The 24,882-nt window shown below is 43.2% G+C and overlaps 1 protein-coding gene across 1 annotated transcript in view; it reads right to left on the bottom strand.

The window, feature by feature from the left end:
• PSMD1 (proteasome 26S subunit, non-ATPase 1) overlaps nt 1-24,882 on the bottom strand; it is a 2,664,479-nt gene that overhangs the window by 2,536,692 nt on the left and 102,905 nt on the right. The window contains exon 3 of the mRNA XM_044070690.1: nt 22,851-22,924. Coding sequence (XP_043926625.1) covers nt 22,851-22,924 — 74 coding nt within the window. The remainder of the gene's footprint in view (nt 1-22,850; nt 22,925-24,882) is intronic.

Here is a 24,882-nt window from a genome sequence, read left to right on the forward strand (position 1 = left end):
TTCAGGTTGGAATGCAGAGTTTTGTAATTGTGCTGTGACAGGAGAAGTGGCCATTGAGGAAGAGGCCATGGCTTCGTGAGTGACATGCTCTTTAACAGTGGGTACCAGTGCTGTCTTGGCCAGTCCGGAGCTATCAGAATCACTTTTGGCTGCTCTGTCCTGATCTTCAGTAAGACCTTGGTCATTAATGGAAGAGGTGGAAATGCATACACTGTTAGAGTTCTCCAGCTGAAAGATAGGGAGTCCACTTTCCATGCTTGTGGGTGGTATGTCCTTGAGCAGAATTTCTTCAGCTGATAATTGTGGGGGGAGGCAAAAAGATCCATGTCTGGCCTTCCCCATGATTGTGTTATCTGTAGGAAGATGTCTGGGTGCAGCATCCATTCGTGTGCATCCATGATATTTCTGCTTAAGCTGTCCACCAGTATATTGTCTTTTCCTGGCACAAACTGGGATTGCAGCTCTATATGGAGTTTCAAGGAAAGTTCACAGATTCATTGCCAGTCTGCAAAGAGGGTAGGAATGGGTGCCTCCTTGCTTGTTTATGTACCACATAACTGTGGTGTTGTCTGTCCTTATTAGCAGGTGGCCTTGATGCAGAAAGAGTTTGAAGGCCTTGATTGCACGTATCACTGTCAGCATTTCCTTTTGGTTTATGTGCATGCGTAGCTCCTTTTGTGACCATAGTCCTCGAATACATCTGCCCCCCATGTGTGCTCCCCAACAGTGGTCTGAAGCGTCCGTTGTAATGGTTTGGCTGGCTATTGGCTTGCTGAAGGGCAGACCCCTGTTTGACTGGCTTGCTTGAACCCACCACAGAAATTCCTTTTGGAGGCATGGAATGAGTGGGATCAAAGTTTCTAAACTGTGGGATCAAAGTTTCTAAACTGTGCTGAGTCCATAAACTCCTTAGGTACCATTGTAGTTTCCTCATATGCAGCCTTGCTTGTGGAATCAGAAGAATGCAAGATGCCATGTAACCCAGGGCCTGCAGGATTTTCCTTGCAGTCAGCTGAGTTTGACTTGTCAGATTCTTGAAGTAATCCGGTAGTTGTCTTTGTTTTCCTTCTGTGAGAAAAGCCATTTGGGTGGTTGTGTCTAGATCCGCACCCAGAAAAGTTATTCTTTGGGACAGAACAAGTCTTTATTTGTGAATGTTGACTGTATATCCCAAGGCCTGCAGTAGGTGGATGGCATAATTCAAGTCCTTAACCAAAGTTTGTTGGCTGCCCGCTTGTATAAGGCAGTCGTCCAGATATGGGTATATTTGAATCCCCTGAAGTCTGCAGTGTGCAATTACTGATGCCAGGCATTTCGTGAATACTCTGGGCACAGTAGATAAGCCAAAGGGCAATGCTGAGAACTGATAATGCTCTGAACCTGCAAGAAATCTGAGGTGTCTTCTGCAACTTTGTCTGATGGGGACATGCAGGTATGCCTCCTTGAGGTCTAGAGTCACCAGCCAAGACCCCTTGCCCAGCATGGGAAGGAGTTGCTGTAGTCAGCATTTTGAATTTTGGCACAATGAGGTAAGTATTCAGTGTGGACAAGTAGAGAATAGGCCTCCATTGATTTTCTTTTCTTGGAACAAGGAATAGTCTGGAATAAAATCCTTGGCCTTGTTCTGAAAGAGGAACCTTTTCTATAGCTTTCATTTGCATTAAGTTGGAGATTTGCTTCAAAGCCTCTGCCCTTTGATTTGGTGGCAGGTCTGGCATGCCTTTTTTTTGGCAATGTGTGAAAATTGAACCTATATCCTTTGTCTATTATTTGCAGTGTCCATTTGTCTCTTGTAATACTGTGCCAATTTTCTGAGAATAAAGAAAGCTTTCCGCCCAAAGGTGCTTCTAATTGAGCCCTGGTTGGCGGAGTCAAAGCAAAGTCATTGAGTCTGTCCTTGTGCAGCAGTTGTAGGTCCTGCACTACCTCTCTGGTTGGGAGGCTGCCATTGACGCCCTCTGTAGGAGCCTCTAGCTTGCCCTCTACCTCTGGCACGCCTGTTCTTGCCTCTCTGAAATCTTTCTGTGTCCGGAAAAGACCAATTCTTGGTAGGCCAATTTCTGCTGAATCTTGGTGGTTGGACTTGTAGAAAATCTTTGACTGTTTGTACAGATTTTGCCTTTTCCTCAAATTTCTTTAAGACCTCCTGAGCAGTTGAGCCAAATAACTTTTGCTTTTCCAGTGGAGCATCAAGAAGCTAAACTTTAACATGGTCTGGCAGAGACTGTTCCTTCAGCCAAGCATGCCTACGTATGACTGCACCTGTCATAGCTGACCTACATGAAGCTTCCAATGCATCATAACCACACTGTAAGAAATGGTTGCTAACCTGCTGGGAGTGATGTACCAGATCCTGAAGTGATTTGAGATCTAGGGGTTCAGGTGAAGACAGTTTCTTATGCAGTTCATCTAACAAATACTCTTGGTACTGTATCATATGAAATTGACAATTTAATGCCCTCATAGAAAGAGTGGCAGAAGTACACACTTTTTTACCCCATCTCTCTAATGCCCTGGACTCCCTTTCAGAGGGGAGTGGATTTTTAGTAGTGGCAGCTGTAACCCCTTTAGGGCCCTGGGAAATAGTTTCTGGATCAGCAGAGTGGGCCTTGTAAAGAAAAAGATGCGAGTCCGGGACCCTGTAGTACCTATCGGGTTTGACAGCGGCCGGAGGAAAAGTGTCAGGGGTTATGCTAGACTCGGACTACACATCATCAATGACATTCAAAACAGGAGGAATAGCCAAAGGTCTATGCTGAGGTAAATGCAGAAAAGTTCTTAATCTTTTCCTGGAGTCAGAGAATTCCTGGCCCTGCCATTTGAAATGCTCTCTCTTAGTGTGAAGGGTCTCCCCGAAGGATAGTTCTTCAGGAGGGGAGGCCGAGGGGATTGATTCCACTGCATCAGAATCCTCGTAGGCCGAAAAAGTCTCCTCCTGGTAGTCCGAGAGAGCAGAGCCATCAGAGGCCTCCTCTGAGGAGTGGGGATCAGAGGGCTCAACCCTGGGCCTTTTGTCTAGAGGGGGTTGAGAGCCCCTGTCCGGATGGGATTGAGAGCCCCTAATTAGGGAAATAAGGTCCTCTGCTAAAGTTAGAATCTGTGAACTTGTAGAGGGTCCCTGAGGAATAACCCTGGAAGGCATAGCTTTTGTATGTTTAGCAGCTTTAGCCCTTATGAATGCCTTTATGGACATGGATGCAGGAGGCCTAGCTGCACCATGTGCTGGTGTAGTTTTGTCTAGAGGAATGGTGTCGGAAGTTTCCAAGACACCAGTTTCTAAAGGAAATTCAATAACCAACTCAGCAGGGGCCTCCGGGGCAGAGGTTGTCGGTTGAGTGGTTTCGGGGGTCGGAAGTACCAAGGACTCTGTTTCAGCCGTGACAGAGACACTCGCGGTAGGCCTGGCCGTGGTTTCAGCCGAAACCGCGGCCCGCGTGTGTTGGTCCTTGTCCTTCCGTTTCTTTGTTAAAAGTGAAGTCGGAGTCTCCGACGGCATATTGTATGAAAAACTAGCCCCAAAAAATTCCTCTGCAAACTCCGCCCGACCTCCAAGAGTGCGTCGGTTGAAGGAAGCACAGGCTTAACAGGCCGAGACGTCATGGTCTGGGCCTAGGCAGGGGAGGCAGTAAGAGTGGAAATCCTTAGGAGGTATTTGTTTCCCCACAAGTTAAGCAATTATTAACTTTATCTGACATCGGCTGAGGCAAGAAAGAGTCCCAACGGGGTACTTAGCTTTTGAAGTCTTCGGTAGCTGAATTACAGAAGCTGGCCGAACGGCACTTGCGAACTGCTTCTGCTTCAGGCACCACGCGGCAAGAAAGACTGGGGAAGATGGCGTCGGCTGCCGCTTTTATACCCCAGGCGCTCTGACTTCGGGGAAAGGGTGACATCAGCCGACGCCGGACCCAGACTTTGGAATCCGGCCGACCGAAGGGCTGCCTGAGGCAGGACAACCCATATGTGATGACTGCAGATGCATCCTTGAAGGACATCTAGGAATTCAAGGCCCTAATGGCCAAAGTTGCAGAAGTGTATACCTTCTTACCCCATCGATGCAGCACCCTGGAATCTCTTAACAGAGGGGGTAGGATTTTTGGCAGTAGTAGTTGCAATGCCCTTGGGTCCCTATGAAACGGTTTCAGGATCCGTATTGGATGTTTGAAAAGGAACTTGAGAGTAAGGAAAGTACAGTTTTGTACCTACCATAAATGTAGATGTTCGAGTGCTAATACAGCTGCAGTCATAACAGATGGGTTCTCCTGCCGTCAGGCGGGTCCTCGGTCAGCCGAATTCCAAAGTCTAGGTCCGGCGTCGGTGGTAGTCGCTTCTTCCCTGACGTCAGTGCGACAGGGGTATAAAGAAACCAGCCGACGCCATTTTCTTCAGTTTCTTGCCCCAGATGTCAGGTGCCCCCAGAAGGAAGGCAATACATAAATTTGTGTAATAATGCAGTGCAGTATAATCAAAATACAGTAGTTGCAAGCAAATACATCATAAATGAATACCCCAATCAGGTTGTATGAGGATGTGTTAGCCTATAGGCCTGTCCCAAGAGGGGAAGGAGGGAGGGAAACCTGGACTGCAGCTGTATTAGCACTCTAACATCTACATTTATGGTAGGTACAAAACTGTACTATGTTCATCGTGCATACAGCTGCAGTCATAACAGATGGGTAGAATCCCAAAGCTAAGAAAGGGGTGGTAGGCACTAAGTGGAAAGCACAGTTTTGTACCTAACATAAATGTAGATGTTCGAGTGCTAATACAGCTGCAGTCATAACAGATGGGTTCTCCTGTCGTCAAGCGGGTCCTCGGTCGGCCGAATTACAAAGTCTAGGTCCGGCGTCGGTTGTCGTCACTTCTTCCCCGACGTCAGTGCGACAGGGGTATAAAAGAACCAGCCGACGCCATTTTCTTCAGTTTTTCTTGCCCCAGATTGTCAGGTGCCCCCAGAAGGAAGGCGATACATAAAATTATGTAGTAATGCAATGCAATATAAATCAAAAAAACAGTAGTTGCAAGCAAATACACCATAAAAGAATACCCCTAGAGGGGAAGGAGGGAGGGAAACCTGGACTGCAGCTGTATTGGCACTCGAACAACTACATTTATGGTAAGTACAAAACTGTACTATGTTCATCGTGCATACAGCTGCAGTCATAACAGATGGGTAGAATCCCAAAGCTAAGAAAGGGGTGGTAGGTACTAGGTGGAACTAGGAGGAGCCAAAATGCCCTGCAAGACTGCAGTGGCAAAGCCTGCTCTAGATTTGGAGTATAATAGTAGGTTGTAGTGCTTGGAGAAGGTATGCACAGAACTCCAAGTGGCTGCTTCCAAAATATCCTTGGTAGGAACTCCTCTGAGGAAGGCTGCAGAGGTGGCTGTGGCCCTGGTGGAATGAGTTCTAATGCCTGTAGGTACAGTTTTGCCATGAAAGGAATAGCAAAAACATATGCAGTGGGCTATCCATTTTGAGATTGTCTGTTTGGAAATTGGCTTTCCTTGAGCTTCAACCGCATATGCCACAAAGAGCTGTTCTGATTTTTTGAAAGGTTTTGTTCTGTCCAAATAACGCAGTTGCCCGTGGATGTCCAAGGAACGTAGTAATCTCTCCCCTTTGTTTTGAGGATTGGGATAAAAAGTAGGTAAATGTATGGCCTGATTTAAAGCTACCCTGGATACCACTTTAGGCATAAAGGACGGGTTGGTTCGTAAGGAGACTCTGTCCTGATGGAAGATGATAAAAGGCTGGACAGCCATGAGAGCCTGTAGTTCTGAAACTCTACGAGCTGAAGTGATAGCCAGAAGGAAAGCGGTTTTCCAGGACAAATATTGCAAATCTGATGAGGCAGCTGGCTCAAAAGGAGGCAAAGTCAGTTTTTCCAGAATGAAATTAAGATCCCAAGCAGGTATTGGATGTTTCCTTGGAGATCTTAGCCCCTCTGAGGAACCGTCTTAAAAGAGGGTGAGAGAATAAAGGAGGATCAGTGTTGTATTCTGCAGAAATGGCTGAGGCATGGATTTTGATGGAGGAGAACGAAAGTCCACTGCTTAGCAGTTCAGCCAAATATTGTAGTATTTGAGGTAAATTCAGTTTTCCAGGGTTCTGGCCCTTTTTCTCATTCCAGACACAAAAATGTTTCCATTTTGCGGAGTAAGCTTTTCTAGTTAATGGCCTCCTGGCCTCCAAAATGACATCCTGCACCTCCTTGGAGAGTAGGGCCTGCTGTGATGCTAAGAAATCTTCCATGCGGCTAGATTGAGTGTTTTTAGCTGACTGTGAAGTTTTGAAGCTGTGCTGAGTCAGAAGAAGAGGCATTAGAGGTAGGGTCCATGGAAGGGAATGCGTCAGGCTCCTCAGGAGTGGGTACCAGTGTTGCCTTGGCCAGTCCAGAGCAATAAGGATAATCTTTGGTCTGTCTGCTCTGGTCTTCAATAGGACTTTGGGCAGCAGAGGAAGAGGCGGGAAGGCATAAACTGTTATTGATGTCCAAATGAAAGAGAGAGCGTCCACTCTCCAGGCCTTTGGATGGAAGATCCTCAAGCAGAATTTTGTCAATTGATTTTTGTGGCAGGCAAAGAGATCTAGGTCTGGCCTTCCCCATTCTTGGATTATTTCTGTAAAAACTTTTGGATGCAACTTCCATTCGTGTGGATCTGTCATATTCCTGCTTAGGTTGTCTGCCAGGGTGTTTTCCTTGCCTGGCAAGTACTGTGCTTGTAGTTCCATTTGTAAGTCCATGGCCATGTTCCAAAGTGACATGGCCAGTCTGCATAGGGGATAAGAATGTGTTCCTCCCTGCTTGTTTATGTACCACATAACTGTGGTGTTGTCCGTTCTTATCAATAGCTGATCTGGTTGTAGAAGGTCCTTGCTAGCAGTAATAAATGCTATTATAGCTTTCATTTCTTTTTGATTGATGTGAAGGTGCTTTTCTTTTTGGGACCATTTGCCCTGAATGCACCTGTCTGTCATGTGCGCCCCCCCAGGCAAAGTCCAAAGCGTCTGTTGTGATTACTTGATTTGCTTGAGGTTTGCTGAATGGAAGACCTGTGTTTGACATGCTTGAGCCCACCACAGGAATTCCTTTTGCAGACATGGAATTAGTGGTAGTATTGTTTCCAAACTGTGGCTGTGTTGAGACCATATGTTTTTTAGGTACCATTGTTCTCCTACGAGGCTTTGCACATGGGATTAGTAAGATGCAAGATGCCATGAACCCCAGAGCCTGCAGGATTTTCCTTGCAGTCAGCCTGGTGCAATTTGCCAGTGTTCTGAAATATTGAATTACTTGCCCCTGCTTCTCTGGCATGAGGTAGGCCATCTGGGTGTGTCCAAATTGGCACCCAGGAAAGTTGTATTCCGAGAGGGTATTAGCCTTGATTTCTCTTTGTTGACTGTGTATCCCAGAGAGGTTTAACAACATTATTACATAAGCCAGATGTTTCAGAAGAATGTGCTTGCTGACCGCTTGGATCAGGCAGTCGTCCAAATAAGGGTATATTTGTATCCCTTGAAGTCTGCAGTAGGCAATTACTGATGCCGGGCATTTTGTGAATACTCTGGGCGCAGTAGATAAGCCAAAGGGCAATGCAGAGAATTGATAATGGGTTGAACCTGCAAGAAATCTGAGGTACCTTCTGCAATTTTGTCCGATTGGGACATGCAGGTATGCCTCCTTGAGGTCCAATGTTACCAGCCAAGACTCCTTGCCCAGCATGGGAAGAAGTTGCTGTAGAGTGAGCATCTTGAATTTTGGTATGAGTAGGAACGTGCTTAGGATGGAAAGGTCCAAAACAGGTCTCCAATCTTTTCCCTTCCTTGGCACCAGAAATAGCCTGGAATAAAAACCTTGACCTTGTTCGTGTGTAGGTACCTCTTGAATAGCTTTCATGTTTATAAGATCTGAAATTTGCTTTTGTGCCTCTGCCCTTTGTGTGGCAGTTTTGGCATGACTCATTTTTAGAAAGGTATGAAAATGGAATTTGTAGCCTCTGTTTATAATGTCCAGGATCCATTTGTCCTTTGTGACATGCCAATTTTTTGAGAATAGTGCCAGCTTTCCTCCTAAGGGGGCTGCCATTAGAGACCTGGTTGGCATGCAAAGGGGAAAGTCATTGGGTTTGCTTTCTGAAAGATTGTGAGTTGTCCACCACCTCTTTGTGTAGGAGCTTGCCATTGTCTGCCTCTGTACAATCCTTGTGATTGTCCTCTGCCCCTCGGGTGCCTGCATCTGCCTCTTTGGGGTCTGTCCGTGGCAGGAAAGTACCAGTTTTTGGAAGGCCAATTTCTACTAAAACGTGGGGGTTGTACCTGTAGAAAATCTTTCACAGTTTGCATTGATTTAGCCTTTTCCTCCATTTTCCTCCTCAGCATTAGCACCAAATAGTACATCCTTTTGAAGAGGAGCGTCTAGTAATTTAGCTTTGACATGATCAGGCAAGGCTTGTTCCTAGAGCCAGGCATGCCTACGTAGGACTGATCCTGTAACAGCAGCTCTACATCAGGCCTCTAGAGCATCAAAACCACATTGTAAGGTATGCTTACCCACTTGTTCTGCACTATGAATCAAATCCTGCAACTCCAAGTCTGGTTGTTCAGGTTGTGATATTTTACTTTTCAATTGTGATAACAAAAACTGTTGGTATTTTAGCATATGGAACTAACAATTTAAGGCCCTCATGGTTAAGGTAGCAAAGGTATATACCTTTTTCCCCCACCTTTCTAAGGATCTGGAATCTCTCTCGGAAGGTAATGGATTTTTAGCAGTGGAGGCCTTAACTCCCTTGGGGCCCTGTGAGATGGTTTCTGGGTCAGCAGCATGGCTTTTGTATAGAAACTGGTGCGAGTCAGGAACCCTGTAGTACCGGTCAGGCTTAACTGGAGCTGGAGGTAGAGAGTCCGGGTTAAGGCAGGCCTCCAAGTAAACATCTAGGATGTCCAAGACAGGAGGTATAGCCAGAGGCCTGTGCTGAGGTAGCAAGAGAAATTCCCCAAGCCTTTTCTTGGAATCTGAATAATCTTGGCCTTCCCAGTGGAAGTGTTCCCTTAAGGTATGCAAAGTTTTCCCAAATGAGTAATCCTCAGGTGGAGATACAGAAGGGATGGACTCCTCCGCATCAGAGTCTTCAAAAGGGGAGTAAGAATGTTCCTGATTATCAGAGTGCTCTGAAATAATGGAGCCCTGATCAGAGGAGGGGGAATCTTCCTCCACTCTGGGCCTTTTGTCCAGTGGGGGCTGAGAACCTCTGATAAGAGTAATTAAATCCTCAGCCATTTTAAGCATCTGTTTCTTAGGCATGGGGCCTGGAGATGGGCCCTGTGTAGCTTGTCTCAGAGTGCATGGTTGCTTTAGACTTGGTGAAAGCCTTGATGGAGAAAGAAGAGGAAGGTCTGAAGACACCTTGAGTGGAGACGGACCTGTCCACATTCTGAGTTTCAACTTCGGTATCTGTAGTCAGGGTGTGGGCCGAGGAGCCTGCGACCTCGGGCACAGGAGACACCGCCAAAGAAGTGTCGTTGGTAGTCAGGGGCTGCGTAGGCGCCTCACTGAGAACCGGACCACGTGTAGTCAGCTTTGGCGTGGTGTCGGTCCTTATCTTTGCGTTTTTTAGACAAAACTTGAGTCTGAGTATCCGACAACATAATATAGTTAAATGCTTTCCCAAAATAATGCTGGGCGAACTCCGCCAGATGCTTAATGGTGCGTTTGTTGAATGTAGCACAAAAGCGACAGACCGAGACGTCGTGGTCTGGGCCTAAACAAGGTATACAGAGGGAATGGAAATCCTTATGCGGTATTTGCTTCCCACAAGAAATACAATTATTATTAACTTTGTCTGACATCGGTCTGAGGCAAGAAAAGTTTCCCCAACGGAGTACTTAGCTTTCAAGAAGACTTCAGTTTCCAAATTTTCGTAATCTCAGGAGCTGGCCGACCGGCACTTGCGAACTGCTTCTGCTTCAGGCACCGCGCAGCAAGAAAGACTGAAGAAAATGGCGTCGGCTGGTTCCTTTATACCCCTGTCGCACTGACGTCAGGGAAGAAGTGACGACAACCGATGCCGGACCTAGACTTTGGAATTCGACCGACCGAGGACCCGCCTGACGGCAGGAGAACCCATCTGTTATGACTGCAGCTGTATGCACGATGAACATCCTTGTAATAGCTATCAGGTTTTCTGGAAGCAGGCAGTAAATAGTCAAGAGCCATGCTAGATTCCGAAAAGGCATAATCAACAATGTCCAGTACAGGAGGTATAGCTAAAGGCCTGTGCTGGGGCAGGAGTAAGAAATCCCTAAGCCTCTTTTTAGAATCCGAGAAATCCTGACTTGCCCAACAAAAATGGTCCTTGAGAGTATGCAAGGTTTCACCAAGAGAGAAATCTTCTGGGGGGGGGGGGGGGGGGGGCAGAGGGAATAGAGTCCTCAGCATCAGAATCCTCATAGGTAGTTAAGGGTAAATCCTGGTCAGAGGAAAATTTCAGAATCCTGATCAGAAGTATCATAAGCAAACTCAGTCCTAGGTGTCTTAGAGGGGGAAGGTTGGCTTCCCCTGATTGAAGTACCAAGATCTTCAGTCATTCTTCTCATTCGTTTTTTGGCATAGAGGCCTGACCATGCGGTGTGGGAGTCAGTTTTCTAGGCATGGTTCGAGTTTTAGGCCTTGAAGAAGATGGCGTCATTTTAATACGCAAGTTAGTAGGCCTGAATACACCCTCAGAAGCCTGTGCCTGCACAGCGGCTCCGGACGCATCCAAGGTAGAGACATACGCAGGTTCTACAGTTGAAGCATCTCTCGGCATACTGGACTCCGAATGGGTCTCAGTAGAGGCCTGCGAATCTGAAGTAGCGGGCATCATGGGCTGCGAAAGTACCTCACTGAGTACTGGCAAACCGGGCAGCCCGTCTATGTCTTTATCTTTGCTTTTTTTGGAATGTCGGTAGTCTAATGGCTTAACGAAGACATACCAGGATAATTGAACAGAGCACCAAAATATTTAGAAGTGCAAATATACCGACTGATAGTTCGTGGTTTAAATAAGGCACAAAAAAAAGACAGCAAGGTACGTTGTGGTCAGGGCCTAGGCAAGGAATATAGTACGAATGAAAATCTTTATGCAGTATTTGCTTTCCACAAGAAATGCAATTATTTACTTTTACTTGCATCGGATTAGAGCAAGAAAAAGTTTCCCCAATGGGGTACTTCGCTTTTAGTTGAAGACTTCGGTTCTGAAACTCGAAAACAAAAATTTCAAGAGTCTGCCGACCAGCACTTGCTAACTGCTTCAGGCAGCGCATGGCAAGAAAAACTGATGTAATGACATTGGCTGCATGTTTTACACCCCTGACAACCTGACGTCACCAAAGAGACAGCAACCGACATAGGACCCAAGACTTTGTTAATCAGGCCGACTTGAGGGCTACTGCAAGCAGATGACCCAAATGTGATGACTGCAACAGTGAAACACTAAGAACAAACTATTACAATGGTCGAGGGCAGCGAGCAACGAAGGGCTGATGATGTTGGGTACTATTTTTCCATGGGACTTCACACTCGACTGTGATAATCAACTTTTTCCCAGTATACATGAAAATAACGGTTTTACTACTTATAATTTTAGTGACTTTGTTGCGATGAACACACATTTATAGTTACTGAAAAAAGGCATTGCCTTTGTTCTGCTTGTTTTGCTTAGTTTGAAGTTATTTACTAGGCAATTAATTATTATTATTTTTTTTTTTTTTTTTTTTTTTTATGATCGAGAAACTGAAACAGATAGAGAAGTTTGTTTGCATCGCAAGAGTACTTTTATTCCCCCAAACAATCCTACCATTGCTTCCTTTGAAAGGATGTGTGAAATTCAGTTTACAAAGATTTCAAATGAAAAAAGAGGGGCATTTGATAATGTAACACAGGATGAAAGAACTGTGTTAAAAGAAATACCTGTTAACAAAAACTACAGAATAATGTAATTGGACAAAGGTGGGGGGATTGTTATGACACAAATGGATTAGGTCTCAAAAATGTTTGACATATTAAAGGATTCCTCCACTTATATTAGGGTGTTCAAAACTGAGGTGAAAATGGTCTATACTGACTGACTGCTTCCTTTCAGATGCACTATACCAGGGTAGTACTGATATCAATGAGTACAAGTTTTTAACAGTAGAAGCACCTATGATTTCAGCAATAGTGGGAATTCCGAAGATTCACAAAAACATGCAGAATCCACCCACTTAGGCCAGTTGTGGCAGCAAGGGGGTCTAAAACTGAACCCATAGCAACTTTTGTAGACAATATGGAAAGACCAGTTAATGGAAGTGCGCATATTTTAAAACTTTCTTGGCATTGTTTAAAACTACTTAAACAAGTATAAGGTAAAGGCGATGACATTTTAACTGTTACGTGGTCAATGTTTTTTCAGTAAAGCCTCATGAGGAGTGTTTAGAATTTTGTATACCAGTTTGCGGAGCTGTAATAAAATTGATGAGAACTAAGTGAATCTGTTAATAGAACTCCTGGAACTTGAGTTGGTTAACAATTTCATTACTTTCAAGGGGGAACATTTTCATCAGATAGCAGAAGTGGCAATTAGGGCCAAATGTATCCTTGTGTTTGCAAATTTTGTTCTTTTGGAAAGGGAGAAGAATTTTGTGTTTTCTTCTGCCTTTATGGCCAAAATATTATCATAGGTTATGTTTCTACCTTCATAGAGTATCTTAATGCAACACCTTTTTTGACGCTTGCGTACAAATGGCACAACAGTGAAATAGATTTCTTGGACATACTTATCCAAAGATATTATAAATGGCGAACAGGCAAGTAAAATTTACAAGAAACATATTCAAATAAACTTTTACATTATGACAGTTTCCACCCGCCGTACCAGAAAAGTGTAATAAAAGGTCAAATGGGGAGGTTGTCTAGATTAACTAGTGATGTCACATTTCCTCAAGAAATGCTAACTAGTGAAGTCAGATTTCATCAAGAAATGGTAACATTAATTGGTATGTTTAAAGATAAAGGTTATCCTCGTAAATTATTACATATTAGGAAAGAGGTATATAAAAAGAGATGCACTACATTTGTTCCCATTTTAAAAGTGAATGACAACATGGTGATTAACAATAAGCCTATTTTTGGCAACAATGTGATGGTGTTTAATACAATCAGAATAACCGATTTTGGTATCTTTCCTTGTTAGACTATAGGAATTGAATTTTGACAATGATCTTAAAACCAAATTGGGTAATAGACTGAAGACTGCTTACAGTAGAGGTAGAAATTTTAAAAACTTTTTGGAGAACTTCTCAACATCTTTGGGTGAACTTAAAGAAGCAGTCAATGAGGTTGATTACCTATGCAAAGATTTGTGGGATTTCTTATTGAAAGTAAGAGAAATTCCCTACTCTGACCAGGTAAGTTTTTTAATTATCGATATGACAGTTATTTAATGTAATACCACACGCTGTTGTCCTAAATTGGTTTAGTGAGTTTCTAGTGGAAACAAACAAGTTTGACAACAATGAAATCTACACGCTAATCTTATTAATGGAGATTGTGATGGAAAACAACTTAGTTTTTTTAGATGGGCAACAGTACCAGCAGGTTAGAGTACCAGCAATAGGGGCCCCTGTATTTGCTAACATAGTATTAGTTCAATGGGGGAAATACTTTGAAAAATTCCAGGTTCCCCCATGGAACATTTAGACTAGATACCTTCATGACATCTGTATTGCTTGGGAAGGAGGGAGCGAAGATATTCCCTCATTTATTATTTACCTTAACTCTAATATTTCCTTCTAAAAATTTACATGTAGTTGGAGCCCCACTTCCATTAATTATTTAGCTGTCCTAATTGTTAAAGATTCAACAGCAAAACTATTGAGACTACAATTTATAGAAAACCAACCTACTGTAACAGTTTGTTACACTTTCACAGTAGCCATCCATACCATCAGAAAAAAGGCATTGCGAGGGGTCAATACTTTAAATTGGCAAGAATGATTTCCGACAGCCTTTTTATGAATGAATGTGAGGAACTGGCGAAGATGTTTAAAACAGGGGTTATCCTGATAATAGGACAGTGATGGTAAAAACTAGCATTGAACAGAAAGAAAAAATGGATCTACACTTGCTTTAGCAAGTCTGACATTCACATCAGTGTTTTGGTGAAGAAAAAGGATGACATTGGAAAAGATTATCCTCCAAGTCATATTATACAGTTTTATGCTGAAGCTATAAATATTAATAGAATATTAGCGTCTATATCACTATCGAAATCTTACTACATCGAATCACTAAAGGTCGACCTCTAATGATCGATGTAGTAAAACAACTAATAACGTTTAAAAAAATAAATAAAATAAAAAGGAACTAGCGTAGGCAGGGGGCAAGCCACCTTCCACCCCCACACCCCCCTATTTAAATATTCCACCTCCGAGACAACACTACATGGAGGTAAACAGAAATCTCCCCCCTACGGAGATTTCGATTTACCTGCACGATGTTCTGTGCTTTCGATGTTGTGGTGCTTTCGACATAGTGAAGTAGACCCCAATATTAAATAAGAAGTGGAATATTTTCACTTAGTGGAGTAACTAACAAATTGGTGGATAAACCTGTAGTGGTCTACAAAAAGGCAAAACTATCAAAAATATTTTAGAGAAAGAGGACAGTCTTTGGAGGTTAGATTCCCACAAAAAAAACAGGTACGACCAAGTGTGGGACTTGTGGGCAGTGCAGGTTTATCATGGTAGGTGACAGGTAAAAATGAATCATGTTTTGATAGAGAACATTCCTGCGTAACTGCAACACTTCTGGTGTCATCTATTTGGCTAAGTGTCAAAAAAGTACAGTTTTGCACCTACCATAAATGTAGATGTTTGTTCACACTGCTGCAGTCATCACACTTGGGTTATCCTGCAGTCAGGCGGTCCCGCAGTCTGCCAGAGTTCCAAAGTCTTGGTTCGGCGTCAGTTGCTGTCGCTTCTTCCCTGACGTCAGTGCGCCAGGGGTATACAAGAGGCATCCAACGCCATTTTCTTCAGTTTTTCTTGCCCCAGATGTCAGGTGCCCCCAAGTAGGTAGGCAATACATATTGCTAATAAAACATATAAAAGGAATATCTTCAGTTACAAGCAAATACACCACAAAGGTTGTACAGGATAGAAAGGTATAGAAAAGTTCAGCCTAGGTCAGAGGGGATGGAGGGAGGGTAACCTGGACTGCAGCAGTGTGAACACTAACATCTACATTTATGGTAGGTACAAAACTGTACTATGTTCATAGTGTTACACTGCTGCAGTCATCACACTTGGGTTGAATCCCAAAGCTAAGGATGGGCGGTGGAACTAAACAGGGTTTGGAGAAGCTAGAAGGCCCTGCAAAACTGCAGTGGCAAAGCCAGCTCTGGTTTTAGAGTATACAGGTAAGTGATAGCGCTTGGTGAAGGTGTGCACTGAACTCAAAGTTGCAGCCTCCAAAATATCCTTGGTTGGTACCCCTCTGAGAAAGGCTGTTGATGTTGCTGTAGCCCTGGTGGAATGGGGCCTAATGTTACCAGGCACAGGTTTCCCATGGTGTGTGTAGCAGAAACGGATACAATGTCCTATCCATTTTGAAATGGTCTGTTTTGAGATGGCTTTTCCTTGTGATCTTGCAGGCTTTTCCTTGTGATCTTGCAGCATAGAATACAAAGAGCTGGTCAGATTTTCTAAAAGCCTTAGTTTTATCCAAGTAGTAACGTAATTGCCTGTGAATGTCCAAAGAGTGTAGGAGCCTTTCCACTTTGTTCTAGGGGTTTGGATAAAAAGGTGGGCAAATTAATGGTTTGGTTTAGGGCCACACTGGATACCACCTTTGCCATAAAGGAAGGGTTAGTTCGTAAAGCGACTCTGTCTTTATGAAAAATGATGAAAGGCTCCACTGTCATTAGGGCCTGTAGCTCTGAAACTCTTTGTGCTGAAGTTATTGCTAGCAGCAGGGCAGTTTTCCATGATAGAAACTGTAAGCCAGCTGTAAAAGCTGGTTCAAAGGGCGGTAGTGTAAGTTTTTCCAAAACAAAGTTGAGATCCCAAGTTGGTGTTGGTGCTCTCCGGGGTGGTCTTAAGTTCTTAACCCCTCTAAGGTACTGTCTTAGTAATGGATGTGAAAATATTAGGAGGATCCGTGTTGTATTTAGCTGAAATAGCGGAGGTGTAGATCTTAATAGATGAAAAGGAAAGTCCTTTGTGCAACATCTCAATTAAATACTGTAGAATCTGAGGAATATTTGGGACAAGGGGATTTTGGCCTTTAGCCTGGTTCCAGGCGCAAAATCTTTTCCATTTGTCTGAATAGGCTTTCCTGGTACTGGGCCTCCTGGCCTCCAGAATGACATCCATAACAGCTTTAGAGAGAAGTGTTGACTGGTTGTTTAGGTAATTTGCCATGCAGCCAGACTTAAAGTCTTGAGCTGGCTGTGTAGAATCCGATTGTTTTGCTGAGTGAGTGAGCAGGTGAGGGAATTTGAGGTAAAATCCATGGTGGGCCTTGAGCCATGTTTCTTAGTACTGGATAAGAGAGTGTTGGCGTGGCCAGTCTGGAGAAATGAGTATCATTTGTGGCCTCTCTAATCTGGCTTTCAACAGCACCTTTGCCAGAAGGGGTAGTGGAGGAAAGGCATACACTGTTAACGTCTTCCAACTGAATGAGAGGGCGTCCACTTTCCAAGCTGTTGTGTGGTATGTCCTTGTGCAAAATTTTCATAGTTGATAGTTTTGGGGGGAGGCAAACAGATCTATGTTTGGGCTCCCCCATTTTTGAGTTATCATTGCAAATACTTGTGGATCTAGTTTCCACTCGTGAGGATCTATGATGTTTCTGCTTAGATGGCCTGCCAATGTGTTTTTCTTTCCTGGCAGGAATTGTGCTTGTAGTTGAAATTGGTAGGTCAGTGCTGTGTTCCACAAGATCATTGCTTGCCGGCAATAGGGGGTAGGAATGTGTGCCCCCTTGTTTATGCACCACATCACTTGCGGTGTTGTCAGTCTTTATAAGGAGTTGTCCTGGATGTAGGGAATCCTTGATATCTGTTAGGGCATTTTGTACAGCTAGCATCTCTTTTTGATTGATATGTAGATGCCTTTGATCTGCAGACCATTTGCCCTGAATACACTGTCCTGCCATGTGTGCTCCCCAGGCATAATCAGACATCCGTTGTTATAGTTTGTCTGGCTGTGGGTAAGGTGAAAGGTTGACCCTTGTTGAGGTGACATGCCTGAGCCCACCATAGAAACTCCTGTTGAAGGCAAGTAATGAGTGGTACTATTGTTTCCAAGCTGTGGCTGTGTTGAGTCCATACGCTTTTCAGGTACCATTGTAATTTCCTCGTATGCAGTTTTGCAAATGGTATTAGTAGTATGCAAGATGCCATGAATCCCAAGGCCTGCAGAATTTTTCTTGCAGGGAGTTGAGTCTTTGTTGCCATTATTTTGAAGTATTGAGTTAGATGTTCTTGCTTGTCTAGCGTGAGATAAGCCATCTGGGCAGTTATATTTAAGCTGGCACCCAGGAATATTATGTCTTGTGAGGGCACTAGTTTTGACTTCTTTTCGTTTACTGTGTACCCTAGGCAACTTGATAGGTTTTTGACAAATGCCAGATACTTTAAAAGAATGTCCTTGCTTTCTGCTTGAATAAGGCAGTCGTCCAGGTATGGATATATTTGAATTCCTCTGTCTGCAATATGCGATTACTGGTACCAGGCATTTTTTGAAGACTCTGGGTGCAGTAGATAAGCCAAAGGGCAGTGCAGAGAATTGGTAATGGGTTGAACCTGCTATAAATCGGAGGTATCTTTAGCAATTTTGTCTGATAGGGACATGCAGGTATGCCTCCTTGAGGTCCAACGTTACTAGCCAAACCTTCTTGCCCAGCATGGGAAGAAGTTGCTGTAGTGTTAGCATCTTGAATTTGGGTACTTGCAGATGTGTTTAGAATTGAGAGGTCCAGAATGGGTCTCCAGGCTTTGTCCTTTCGGGGAACTAGAAAGGGTCTTGAGTAAAATCCTTGTCCTTTCCCCTGTGTAGGAACCTGCTGAATGGCTCTCATGTCCATGAGAGCTGTAATTTGTTTTTGAGCCTCTGCCCATTGATTTGGTGGCAGGTTTGACATTCCTTTTATCCTTGGTAAAGTGTGAAAGTGGAATCTGTATCCTTGAGATACAATATTTAGGACCCATTTGTCTTTTGTGATGATGTGCCAGTTGTCTGCAAAAAGTGCTAGTTTTCCTCCCAAGGGAGCTGCCAAGAGGGATTTGCTTGGTAGTCTGAGGGGTAAGTCATTGTGTTTGTCTTCTGATAGTTTGAGGTCTGTCTTCTCCTCCTTTTTGAGTTCTGGCACTCCATTGTCGAGGCCTGTAAGAGCCTTGTGACTGACCTCTGCCCCTTGGGCGTCTGTATTTGCCCTCTGTGGCCTGTCAGAAGCTGGAAAGGACCACTTTTTGGTTGGCCAATTTCTGCTGAAATGAGGGGGTTGAACCTGTAAAAATCCTTTACCGTCTGCATAGATTTTGCCTTATCCTCCATTTTCTTTAAAACCTCTTCTGCTTTTACACCAAATAAAACATCCTGCTGTAAAGGTGAATCAAATAACTTTACTTTAACATGATCAGGTAAAGTTTGTTCTTTTAACCAAGTATGTCTACGTATGACAGACCCTGTCACTGCTGCTCTACAAGAAGCTTCCAATGAATCAAATCCACATTGCAAAGTATGTTTTCCCACTTGTTCAGCTGCATGCAACAAATCTTGTATTTCCTTGTAATCAGGCTGCTCTGTATGTGTGACAATTTTTTGTTTTGAGACATCAAATATTGTTGATATTTCAGCATATGAAACTGGCAATTTAAGGCCCTCATAGCTAGAGTAGCTGAGGTATATACTTTCTTTCCCCATCTGTCTAGTGCTCTAGAATCCCTTTCAGAGGGTACAGGATTTTTAGCAGTAGAGGCCTTAACCCCTTTGGGACCCAGGAAAAATGGTTTCTGGGTCAGCAGCAGGGCTTTTATATAGGAATTTGTGAGAGTCAGGGAACTCTAATATCTGTCTTGTTTGGCTGGTGCTGGAGGTAGTGAATCTGGGTTAAGGCTAGATTCTGAATAAACATCATCCACAAAGTCCAACACGGGTGGAATAGCAAGTGGTCTGTGCTGGGGTAGTAAAAGGAACTCTCGGAGCCTTTTCTTAGAATCGGAGTAATCCTGGCCTTCCCAGTGGAAATGTTCCCTCATGGTATGTAGTTTCCCCAAAAGAGTAGTCTTCTGAGGGAGATGCTGAAGGAATAGACTCTTCAGCATCAGAGTCTTCATAAGGGGGAAAAGAGTATTCCTGTTCCTCAGAAGAATCTGAGGAAATTGAAACCTGGTCAGAGGAAGCGTAGTCCTCCTCCTGTCTAGACCTTTTATCAGGAGGAGGATGGGAACCCCTGGTTAGGGTAATTAAGTCTTCAGCCATCTTAAGCATCTGTTTCTTAGGCATGGGGCCTTGTACGAAGACTGCAGTACAGTCTTCTTTGCTTTTAAAGGAGTTTTCAGCTTTGCAAAGGATTTAATAGCGAGTGTAGTCAGCCTGAAGACACCTTCTGTAACTGAAAGCGTTTCAACTGCACCAGAATCTCCTTCAGTCATGGAGTTGGAAGGACCTAAAGGCAAATGCTGTGGAGGCCTAGTAATCACAGCTTGGGAATCGGATGCTGCCTGGGGTTATAAATCAGCGGTCGTCAGAGACTGCGTAGGCGCCTCACTGAAAACCGGAAAACCAGTGGCTGGCCCAGAAGAGGCCTCTGAGTATGGTTTGGGTCTCGGCTGCCTGTCCTTTTTGCGTTTTTTATGCATTCCGGTCATCGGTTGCTCCGTCATGGTATAATTAAATTTCCTACCAAAATAACGTCGGGCGAAATCAAACAGACGTTTAATAGTTCTTTTGTCAAGTCTAGTGCAAAACCAACAACCTGTGACGTCGTGGTCTGGGCCTAGGCAAGGAATACAATAACAATGAAAGTTCTTATGAGGTATTTGCTTCCCACAAGAAATGCAATTAACTTTTTCTGACATCGGACAAGAAAAGGTTCCCCAACGGGGTACTTTGCTTTATTGAAGACTTCGGTCTGAAATTCTATTTGAAAATCTCAGGAGTCGGCCGATCGGCACTTGTGAACTGCTTCTGCTTCGGGCACCGCGTGGCAAGAAAGACTGAAGAAAATGGCGTCGGATGCCTCTTGTATACCCCTGGCACACTGACGTCAGGGAAGAAGCGACAGCAACAGACGCCGGACCAAGACTTTGGAACTCTGGCCGACTGCGGGACCACCTGACGGCAGGATAACCTAAGTGTGATGACTGCAGCAGTGTAACACGATGAACATAGTGTTTGTTACTATATAGGAAAAACTAAAATAAAGCTAAGGGAGCGTATTTATGAACATATTCTAGATATCAGAAAGAATATGAACTCCCTGGCCAAACACATTGCTAAACACCCAGACATTTTTTTATTTTTTGGTCTACACTGTGTGGCAATTAATCCTAGAGGAGGTCCATGGGAGGACTAATTAGAACAAAGGGAGCCATTATAGCAACTTAGGCTTAACACATGTAGATTTCATGGTGTTAATGACAAAGTTTCTATTGCAAGCGTACTAAAGCATGAAATCTCATCAAGTATGAATGTAAACCAATTGTTTTTTTATTCTATTTTCTGCTGTACTTGTTTTTTATATGATGGTCCTGTTTAGTTATGTAAAATGCATTCAGCAACAATTACTGTCTTTAGGTTACAGTTTTCTGAATGTTGACTCACTACATCCGAGTGATGCCTCCAGGTGCATTTGCAGTTAACTCCTAATTACATCTCTAGGCGTCAAATATTGCTTGTTCATACTTGCATCAATATTTCCAAAACCATGCCAAGTACAAGGTTATAAAATATTTTATCTTAAACCTTACACAATGGCAAACTCAGCTGCATTAATATTTGACCTCTGTCTAGTGCAGGTAAAGAAATATTAACTGTTGTTTTTATGATTTTAATTTAAATGGATATCATTTTCATATTTTTCTAGATCTCAACAACCAAGAAATGCAGACAGGACTCCTTAGCCTCATATGAAGGCTCTCAGATAAGTAAAATGCTGCTGACAGTATGTGGCTGCTGAGATATTGTAAGTTTGTTTCTTTCGGCTTTTCACGGTTAGGGGTCGCCACAGCGGAACTCCGGTCCGCTAATGATTGGCAGTTGATTTTTACGTACCGGCTTGCAAGGCCTGACACACAACCTTCAACGAAGGTAAGTGGTTGACAAAATATTACAAATGTATAGTTACTGTGTTAACTGTGACTTATAAAATCCAGTGCAAGACCTAGAATCAACAGAATACTACCACTACAAAAATAGTTTTGTGCTCAAGAGTTTGCCATTTATACTTATTTCTTAATCCCTATGGTTCCAGAAATATGAACGTTTGAAATGTGAGGACAATTTGATTCTGTCAAAAGGCTTAGCCTCCTCCCATTGGAAGTTATGGTGCAAACTTCCTGAGCTCCAGTGCAGTGAATGAGTTAACTGACTTTGGTGGGGGGGGCATGTTCATATCAGGTGACTAATTATGTTACTATAAAATGGCGTCCTTTCATTCTATCATTGTACAACTCTGAAGAAGTCAAAATACTTGTTGACGAAAGCGCTCAATTTTATTAAACAACTTTTTGGCGATTCTACTTGCGTTCCCTTGGTGTTCGTGACAGCTCTTATTGGTTTGCATTTGCTTGTTCCTTTCTGGTTCCCGGTTGCTGTTATGTCTTGTATACAGGTGGCATCTACAGTCACCATATTTGGTTCTCTTGCCCTACCACCACCTGGGCAAAGTCATGCATGTGTTTGAGTATACCGGGCCATATGTCTAACAGTTTGCTGACCTGACTTAATGCAGGGTCTAACCTTGGACATACAGAATATAAACCCTCCTTAGGGAGCAATGAATGATTGGGATCAACATACTAGAGGGGAGAAGGGAATGTATACAATGGTACCCATCCCAAAACAACCCCACGCCAGTACAGAGAGGGGACACAGCACTGTAACAGTGAACACCAATTGAACAATTATTTTTTGACAATGCTGTATCACCTCCTTCATATAGGGGAACATGACCTCCATAAAGATAGTGCCAAATTAATAAAATAAGCATGACCAGTGCCTCCTTTTATCCAGAAAAAGGCATGTGTCCCCATGTGAAGGGAATGTCAGTCTGCACACTAGCATAAGCAGATCTCTGGGGAACACAGCCAGTCAGGCAGTCACCAGCATTGGCCGGTTTGCATATGCAATGAACAGTACAGGGTCTGGTGGTGTTTAGCTCAAACATCTTGCTTATACTTCAAGAAACTGAGTGAACAACATGACACTCAGTGCCAAAAGGGACAAGCTAAGTCTGTTCATCTTGGGCAGCCAACCACAGCCCAGGGAGTTGAACATTACTGCTCACAGAAAAAAGTGAAGCCAATAGACTGCCCCCAGGGTTGGCTGTATAAACCAGACACAGAAGAGATAGTTATGATATACCACAGATATTTAATCTACAAAACACGCCAGCCATTTTCAACTCTATTACATTCATACTTGCTATTTTGTATCAAATCATTTTAAAAAATGCATCAACCTTCCTTTAAACCATTACAGTTTCACTAGATCTTTATACAACAATGCAGGGATATCAGCAGCACTTAAGACAGGGACAGCAAGTGGAGATGGACAAAGATTAAGCATTCATAAAGTTATTGAACTGGCAATCAGAAATAACACTTACATTTTATCCACAGACTCTGATATCTCTGCCCAGAAGTCATTGACAACTGAATTTAGTTTATGAAGAGCAAACTCCTACAAAAACAAAAGCACAAAGATTATTTGGATATGGTAACTGATGTGACACAAGCTTATCAAGGCAACAAATGCTTTCATCCAATTAATCACTTTGTATCACAAAACACATTTCATGGCTCAGAATAAGCAATATGAGACTAAGAAAAGTGGTGTGGCTCTCACAAATCCATATCTTACAATGAATTCTGAAGACTAAACCTAGAAGCAATGGTTTGTGCTAGATGCGGATTTCCAAGTGCGATGAGAGGCGTCAATTCAACTGCTTCTATGAAAAGACAAGCTAGTACTACAGTACACTCTCAGTTAACTGGAACTCTCAAGCAACCAGCAAAAAAAAAAAAAAAAAAAAAATGAAATACAGTACAATTTTCATGTGCTGCACTTTGTTTTCCCCCTGCAGAAACATACCTTATTTTAGAAATGCAGAGCTTTAAAAAGGAAGACAGGAATAAATTCCCTCTCCCCCCATCCTAAAAAAAAAAAAAAAATCAAACCAACCAAATAGTATAGAGAACAGTATTAATCAGCCCTACTTTTAATGGCAACTCTCAGGCAACCAGAAACTACAGTTATCTAGCATCTACCAATCCCTGTGTCGGTTAACTGAGTTTTTAATTTAGTTTGTATGAATAGAGGTTTATAAGAGAATCAGTTTGCACTGGGCTGGAAGTATGACTTACTAAATAAGCTCCTAATGTAGTCCTATTTTAAGAGCAGAATTTCAGAAAGGATTCCATGAGAAAAGCTACAGTAAAAAAAAAAAAAAAAGTTTGTGCAAGCTGCACTTATAACAGTAGATGCTCAAATTCCTCAATGTAGCAGTAGCCTACAGGTTGCCTGTGCCAAGGATACAGCAACTAGCCAGCTTCCCAAATCAGTAATTCTCCTCACTCAGTCACTCTGGCTGCTGACAGACCAAGACCTTTTGGTAAGAGCTATATAATCAAGCAGAGTGACTAAAATCTTAATGACTTCCTTGCCTCAAAAAAAAAAAAAAAAAAGGGGGGGGGGGGTCAACCTGGATTAACACACCACAACAAAATGAAAAACAACTCCTGTAGTATGCAAGGATGATGACAGATGGTTATGGCTACTGCAGCAGTGACTACTTTGAACATCTATTGTCAATATAAGTGCAACGTATACAACTGTACTATGTTCATCATTTCTACTATTGCAATAGCCTATAAGGTAGACTACAACAGCTTATCCAACCTGGAAAGAAGGAAGGATAGGATTCCAGGAGCCCTGAAGAATGGTCCAAGCAAAGCCTACTGTGAACCTGGAAAAGGATAGTACAACTGTACAAGTAAACTTACTGTAATGATAGATGTTGGAATGATCACTGCTACAGTAGCATTTGCTATATGGGTTACATCTTGCCAAGGCTATACCAGCTGGCTAACTTCCAAAGCTTCAGGACACCTTCAACACACCTAAACAGATAGTAAAAAAAAAAAAAAAAGACCGGTTTGGGGACAGGCTACATCAAACACCCCTAAAGAGTTTAAGCTAACAGAGGAGGCGGAGCCCTGACAGGACAATGACAGGAAAAACAAAAAATATTTACACCCTGTTATCAAAAGAAAAAGCAAGGGGGATGGAAAAAATACTTGGTTGCTTCAGCATTGCAGCGTTAAACATTCAAACATCTAATATTATGGTAAGTTTACTCTCACAACTGCACTCTGCTCTTCATCCTTCACTGCTGAAGCAGCCTTGGCTAGATCGGTAGACTACCCTAGCTTACTGTACTGGCAGCGGGTCCAGGAGACCATGGAACATGGTCCTAGCAAAATCTGATCTAGACCTAGAGAAGAAATGAAGCTTGTAATACCTTGTAAATGTATCTAGAGGACCAAGTTTCGGCTTCTAGAATACTTAAAGTCCAACCCCTTCCAAAAAGTCACAGATGAAGCCAAGGACCAGAAAGATTAGGCCATGACTGTGCCTGG

Source organism: Protopterus annectens, chromosome 4.part1 (assembly GCF_019279795.1).
Source record: "Protopterus annectens isolate FY-2018-M chromosome 4.part1, PAN1.0, whole genome shotgun sequence".
Taxonomy (NCBI): Eukaryota; Metazoa; Chordata; order Ceratodontiformes; family Protopteridae; genus Protopterus; species Protopterus annectens.